Raw genomic sequence first — 7,733 nt, 5'->3', positions numbered from 1 at the left:
CTATGATAAATTTCAATATTAACCATTTTTGTTCTAGCCCAACACAAAAACTGAAACTTAAGTTGAAAGGTTGTTGTGTTCACATTCCATATGTTTTTTTCCTAAAATGGCTCATTAAGTTTTAAGTAAGATCTTCACATGCGTACAACATACTTAAAAATCAATTCAAAACTGAGTATTTCTGCAAAACAAATACAGAAAAAAAGGCCAAAGGAAAGAATTTGTAAATACAAACACACAGTATAAGTGAAAAAAAAAAAGCTGAAGACAAACCGATACAAAAACAGTATTTATGTAAAAAAAATAATGGATTGCAAGTTATAAATCAGTCACTAACAGTATTTACCTTCAAACATTTCTAGATTTTCACACTCAGAAAGATTACATAACAAGGAAAAGAAACCATAACTACATGCAAGATGGACTGTCTTCCATTTTCCATCCCTGGAAAGGTGATGGAGCAGCTCATCCTGGAAGCCATCTCCACGCATGTGGAGGAAAAGAAGGTGATCAGGAGTAGTCAGCATGGCTTCACCAAGGGGAAATCATGCCTAACCAATCTGATAGCCTTCTATGATGGAATGACTGGCTGGGTAGATGAGGGGAGAGCAGTGGATGTTGTCTACCTAGACTTCAGCAAGGCTTTTGACACTGTCTCCCATAGCATCCTCATAGACAAGCTCAGGAAGTGTGGGTTAGATGAGTGGACAGTGAGGTGGATTGAGACCTGGCTGAATGGCAGAGCTCAGAGAGTTGTGATCAGTGGTACAGAGTCTAGTTGGAGGCCTGTAGCTAGCGGTGTCCCCCAGGGGTCAGTACTGGGTCCAGTCTTGTTCAACTTCTTCATCAATGACCTGGATGAAGGCACAGAGTGCACCCTCAGCAAGTTTGCTGATGATACAAAACTGGGAGGAGTGGCCGATACGCCAGAGGGCTGTGCTGCCATTCAAAGAGACTTGGACAGGCTGGAGAGGTGGGCAGAGAGGAACCTCATGAAATTCAACAAAGGGAAGTGCAGGGTCCTGCACCTGGGGAGGAATAACCCCATGCAGCAGTACAGGTTGGGGGTTGACCTGCTGGAAAGCAGCTCTGCTGAGAAGGACCTGGGAGTGCTGGTGGACACCAAGTTAAGTATGAGGCAGCAATGTGCACTTGTGGCCAAGAAGGCCAATGGTATCCTGGGCTGCATCAGAAAGAGTGTTGCCAGCAGGTCGAGGGAAGTGATTCTCCCCCTCTACTCAGCCCTGGTGAGGCCACATCTGGAGTACTGCGTCCAGTTCTGGGCTCCCCAGTACAAGAGGGATGTGGCACTACTGGAGCAAGTGCAGCGAAGGGCCACAAAGATGATTAGGGGACTGGAGCATCTCTCTTATGAGGAAAGGCTGAGAGAGCTTGGCCTGTTTAGCTTGGAGAAGAGAAGGCTGAGAGGAGATCTTATCAATGTGTATAAGTATCTGAAGGGAGGGTGTCGAGAGGATGGGGCCAGACTCTTTTCAGTGGTGCCGAGCGACAGGACGCGAGGCAATGGGCACAAACTGAAACACAGACACTTCCATCTTAACATGAGGAAAAACTTTTTCACTGTGAGGGTGACAGAGCACTGGAACAGGTTGCCCCGAGAGGTGGTGGAGTCTCCTTCTCTGGAGATATTCAAAAGCCGCCTGGATGCAATCCTGTGCAATGTGCTCTAGGTGACCCTGGTGGAGCAGGGGGGTTGGACTAGATGATCTCCAGAGGTCCCTTCCAACCTCAGTGATTCTGTGATTCTGTGATCCCAGACATTTACATCCTGAGCCAGCAGGGTCTGGGAACAGAATATAATCTCCATTTACAATGTAGTGTGTTTTTTTTTTTTCTGCTAACGCATTCACCTAGCTCACATAGAATCTAAGATTCATTGGAGACAGGCAGCCTTTGACAAAGAAATGGCCACAAAAATTAATTTTCTAAGATGGGATGAAGGTGCAAATCACTGAGAGCATCTTCAATGCTCAATACACAGGAACGTCTCTGAAATCCAAAAAAACACTTTATGAAGACTTCATCTAAGTTAGGTTATCCAAGTTCAGTTCAAGTACACTTGTACAGAAGTATACTTGAACTGTATACTTGTATACAAGTATATTTGAACAGAACAAGTTCAAGTACACAAGTATACCATGCAAGTTTAAATAATATTTTACTGTTACATTAGAACTCAGCCTTTTTCTTCATGTGCTTCTCTCTGAAATTTATATTACATAACAGAACATGTTTTTTCATTAATAAAACTACAGAAGAGCCTAATCCTTATCTGTTGTAAATCACTATCACCCTATTGGTATTAACGAAATCATGCAGTTGAGGATCTGGTCCAAGACAAATTTAAAGCCATGTTATTAAAAATATATACTAACAGGAAATACCCTCTATGAAACCCATCTGTTATGCAGTCTGATGAAGTATCAGCACTCTTATTACAGCTCTTCACTTTCAGGTACTAAATACTCCATAATAATCATCACATAATAATTCTTAGTAATGAAATAAGACAGAAACAGCTTTCCATCGTGTTTTGTCTACTTCCAAAAATGCCCTGTAAAGCTAAAAAAACATATAATATTTTTAAAGTATTGTGAGAAAAACAACTTTATCTTGCATTTTTGCTAAAAGCCAAAAACCCTCAACTCAGCTGTATCATTTGGGCAGATGGCTCAATGACCTTGAAACAAATACTGTATATTAAAACAAAGTCTCAGTATCTACAGACAGGAAAAACTAGTATCACATACTAGTTATTCATTTCTCTGAAAATCTTATTTATAGTGTGCAGTTTACATCTAAGATAAGTGAAATAAGATTGTCAAAACTGTATTTCAACATGTAAGAGATGAACATATAAAGGCACATACAGATTGTCAATGGTTATATCACATTTCTTTGAAAACAGAGTATTTTCTGCACTTGTAAACAACTGTGTGCTCACACTTTTAAAGTGAGGTTAGTGCTGCTGACTCAATTATTGCTACATTCACAGTTTAACATAATTTTAGACAATATGAGGTACACTCCCAAATACAGCCATCTTCATTTCTCCCTCGTTCATTTGATCATTAAAGATAACTGAATTATGCAGACTAAAACTACTGACCACAAAAGTCAGTAATATATAAACTCATCAGATCCAAGATAAACATTAGCAGTGATTAAACGTCAAAAGAGCAAAAAAGTCACCTTTGCAGAAAAAAAGTTCCTATTCTTCATAACATGAATATTTTCTTCATTTTTATGTACACTAGTAAACTTTTATCTGGGCACATTAAGAGCCAATTCAAGTCATATTAGACCTTCTGCACCTTCCAAACAGCATGTAAATTCAGTCTCTTTCAACAGCTTGGAGTAAGAATCACCTTCCCTTTGATCTTCTATCATACAAATCTCTTATGCTTTTTGTTAGCTGCTTTATGAACACTTTGTATACTCTTCCACAGTACGTATGCATTGTTTTCTGTAATTCCAGTTCTAGGGGCTGTAACAGGGAATGAACCAGGTCATCTCCAAATGAATACTGTAAAGATAAGATAAAAAAATTAAAGATTAGATGTTTTCAAGAACTCACGGAGAGCTTCTGAATACAACATTTAAAAGTCATGTCTACACTACAGAAATATTCTCAAATGCTTTCAATAAGCCTAACAGATGCACTTTTTTTTTTGGGGGGGGGGGGGGAATAAGCAAATGAACACATCCAGACAGGCAAGGAGGAAATTAAAAATCAAGTTATTAAATTAAAAATTTACAGATTAAAATGATTTCTAGTTTTGTTTGGTAACCAGTTACTTTCCTGAATGAAACATAACTTTTAAAGAGTACAGTTCTTACCAAATTATAATGAAACAACAGCATGAACAGTAAGTAGTACTACTGAAAGCAGGAAGTTTCATTAAACTGAATGATGGTCAAATACACAGTATGTTTAACATGGACATGAAATAAAGAAGTCATTAATTCAGCACTGCAATATTTTTTATAAACAAATTATAGTCTAAAACAGCATTTCAAAGTAATGTAATTTTGTTCATCTTATTACCACTGGATCAGCAATGTTTTATACACTCTCCCTGGCATATTCATAAACCAAATGGGATCATAAATAAAAGGAAATAATTTTTTCTTCTGTTTTTGACAATACTCAAAGGAAGCAAAGAAACCATATTTTTATGGAAACACATTCACTTTCTGTGCAATGTATTCTCAGACTCCCAAAAGTACATTTCTTCATTTTTATATCTATATGACAACACGTAATAAAGCACCATTAAAATATACTATTGATTTTTGAAGGTTATACACACACAATAGCCTGCTACATTAAAATGCGCATCAGTGCTAAATTTTACAGCTCTTCAGCAAGTACACTGATGTAGTGATAAATGGTTTATTAGAAGACTTATTTGCAGAATGAAAAGAAGTCATTGTGCTTAGTATTTAAAGGAACAGCTATATATTAATACACTGAATCTCCAACAGAGATCAAAATACAGCATAAAAAATTGTTTTCTAGCATCCAAATCTAGCTACAATAAAACAGTAAAAAGTTGCAGGGAGTTTAAAGTCTTTGTGACTAAGGTTTCTTTCTGCATTTTAAAATCTCCAGCAAAATGAAGTTTCAGGTGCTGATCTCCACATGCTAATACAAATATAGCTTATTAAATACATTTATTAAAGGAATGTGGATAAAGATTTTTAAATAGATATGACAGTTACAGGCAATGTTTTAGAATCCTAATCTAGATACGGTCTATATAATGTTTCAAGAGATTTTAATCACAAAAGAAATAAACTAGAATTCTATCCAAATAGAAAATGACCTAAATCAGTGAAATGCTTAGGGTTACTTAGAAGAAAAAACATTACTTCTATTGCAGTCAAAGTGAGTATGAACAAAATCTACAAAATGCATGCAGCAGTGTAAATAAAAGCACATACCAAATAACTTTGTACAGGGAAAATGCTGAACACACTTACATTTTTTATTGCTTCATACACAGCCCTAAAAGTCGGTTGTTTATCATCATGGTAAACACCTCTGTTTCCATGAAGAATAAATATACCTTCTTTTTCAGCTTCCTTACAATTGCTTCCATAAATGCAGTGGTCAGGTCGATAATTCCATTGGCAAGGAAAGACATAAAGACTTTCTGTTCAGAAAATCATAAGAACTCTGGATTAAATATCAAAATTGTTTCAGGAAATACATTAATTTTTTCTCTTTTTTCTATTTTAAGATTACTTCATATACTTACATACCATTGTTTTGAAACCTAACAACTAATTACACTTAGTAAGCTTTAATGGTTTCTCTCAAAAATCAAAGTAAACCATGTTTTTTAAAAAAAGGAAGGAAAAAAAAAGCCTTGAACACTTTCACCAAAAAGTCAGTTGAAAAGAACATTTTTCTGGATTTTAGAACATCGTACAAAAGATCGGTTTTGTCATGTTAGACTTAAAATCAATATGAATTTACCTGGATTGTGAAAAAACATAATGTTCAATAGATCCTGATCACCCCATGTTATGTTTAACTTGTACTTCTTCAGCAGTGGCATAAGCATTTCTCCCCACTGTAACTGGACTGTTGTCATATCATTCTATTAAACAAAACAAAGCAAAACATACACACATTCATGATGATTACACCTATAAAGGAGAAGCCCTACAGAATCACAGTAATTTGCTTTTCAAAGCTACAAATCTCCAACTTCTAAAAGAATTTCTTTGTTTTAAAGAGATGATCATATCTAACAGAAATAGTTATGGACATCTCCAGTATGCTTTACTTCTCATTTAAATATTGTTTTAGGGTAAGCAAAATCATAAATATCTCCTATTTAACTGCCAAATACTTTTGTCTTCAAGATTTCCCTCAAAAACATCTTAAATCAAGAGTTCTAAGAAATAGCATTTTTTTTAATACAGCAGTAGAATCTAAGACAAAAACTACATTTAATAGACGTGTGCAATTAGCTGAGCACCATTTAAATCACCACTCTTCAGATTTCACACTTCATGCAATTTCTCTATTTATCAGAGGCTGACAGCACACACAGTTTTGAACCACAGGTTTGAAAGCTAACTTTAAACATTCAAAACAGATTAATATAAAATTAATTATTGAATAGTTCCCAACACATACGGCTATAAAAGATTAGCTACAAAGCAATGTATAAAAATATAGAAATCTGGAAAGGTTTTCAAAAGATTTTCATCAAGCAAACTAATTTTTAAGTCACTCAACCTTAACTTCCGCAACAAAGGCACAATTTTTCACTAGCAAAGGGTACTAAGATTATAATGCAACAACTGTTTCTTATTTCCCAAATTTCTGTTTTAGCTAAAGTCACAGCCTTGTGCTTCAAATTTCATGGGAAAAGGAAAAGGAAGTTCTTCTAAGCGTTGGGCTGAGGAGGTCTTCCTCAGAGTAAGCGGGCCTGCATTGAACTCAACATTACCACAAATATATTATCATCTGCAGTATAACAGGTTGCAGATTCTAAGGCTAATTTCCTATCTTTGCATCGCACTTATGCTCAGCTAGAACAGAAAAGGAATGAGGCTGCTCACTCAATACCTCCTATTTCAGTTGGGAAAATGAGGATGGAATAACAATGGGTCCTGATGAAAAAAATTCCTGAAAGAGTATAGACAACTCTTGATTCCTTTTAAACAAACTGGCAAAAAAAAAAATAGAACTCCAGTGCAGTTTGGGATCTGTCCACAGAAACACCACGTTTTGAAACGGAAGGGATTACCTGGGGTACCATATTCAGTTTTCAAATCTTAATATCAAAGACTTTCCAAGTTTTTCACTGGCAAATTAGAAAGCACAAAAATTAGTTTTTAAAACTTTCCTCAAATCATTTCAGTCATCAAATATGAAGGGCTTTCAGAAACAAAGACTAAAAAAGAAATACTATCAGACTTCAGGCAGGAACTAATACGAAAAAGATCTATAGCTTATATTATGTAAGAAGCCAAACTGAATGATATTACAGTCCCTTCTGCCCTTAAAAATTTATGGCTGCGATTGCAAGTATTTGACGAGAGCAGGCAGGAGAAACGCGCAAGAGAATTCCTCTCTAGCAAGAGCCATCATTAGGCTCAGTGCAACGTGGTTAAGCAAAAGAAAACACAGGCTTAATACCAAGCAGCTAAAACCTTCCAACAAGCAAATCAGACTGCAGCACAATGTATAAAGATTACACCCTCACCTCACTTTGCCCCTCCACAGAACACTGACCTCAGGTTTAAATTTAGACTGAATGCTTCAAATTAAAAAACAAATTAAATTAGCTCACTGTTACCAGGATAATCATAAGAGAGCATAAAGTAGTAAAAACAACAACAACAACACTTTAGAGCAACCCATAAAGATATTATTTTAAATTGTTAGAGCCATCAATTCATACAATTTTCATTTAACCCATGCAGTTTTAATAACAGTGAAACGCAGAGTATATTCCAGACAATCACATGGCCAGATGTCTAGAAGCAATACTACTTGACAAATAGTGCTATTAGATTTAAGAATTAGAAATTCTAATATTTCAATAACCTTTGCATAAATAGATAAGAGTAATATATGAATTTATTAACACTGATGTATAATAAAACCAGTGCAGGAATCACACCAAGCAAGGGAAATTATTCAAATAGTTATATAACCTCCTTGTGCAAAATTCTAATCTAACTCG

The 7,733-nt window shown here is 35.8% G+C and overlaps 1 protein-coding gene across 4 annotated transcripts in view; it reads right to left on the bottom strand.

Annotated features, from left to right (window-relative positions):
- Positions 1-1,636: 1,636 nt before the first annotated feature.
- Positions 1,637-7,733, bottom strand: part of GXYLT1 (glucoside xylosyltransferase 1) — a 31,439-nt gene continuing 25,342 nt past the window's right edge. For all 4 annotated transcript variants that reach the window (XM_067314596.1, XM_067314604.1, XM_013948013.2 and 1 more), the window contains 3 exons: positions 5,507-5,630; positions 5,008-5,180; positions 1,637-3,547 (listed from right to left, as the gene is read on the bottom strand). In XM_067314596.1, coding sequence (XP_067170697.1) covers positions 3,386-3,547; positions 5,008-5,180; positions 5,507-5,630 — 459 coding nt within the window. In that variant the 3' untranslated portion in view covers positions 1,637-3,385. The remainder of the gene's footprint in view (positions 3,548-5,007; positions 5,181-5,506; positions 5,631-7,733) is intronic.

This window comes from Apteryx mantelli, chromosome 1, assembly GCF_036417845.1.
Source record: "Apteryx mantelli isolate bAptMan1 chromosome 1, bAptMan1.hap1, whole genome shotgun sequence".
Lineage (NCBI taxonomy): Eukaryota > Metazoa > Chordata > Aves > Apterygiformes > Apterygidae > Apteryx > Apteryx mantelli.
Note: the sequence above shows the minus strand (reverse complement) of the source record. Positions and strands in the feature narration are given on the sequence as shown.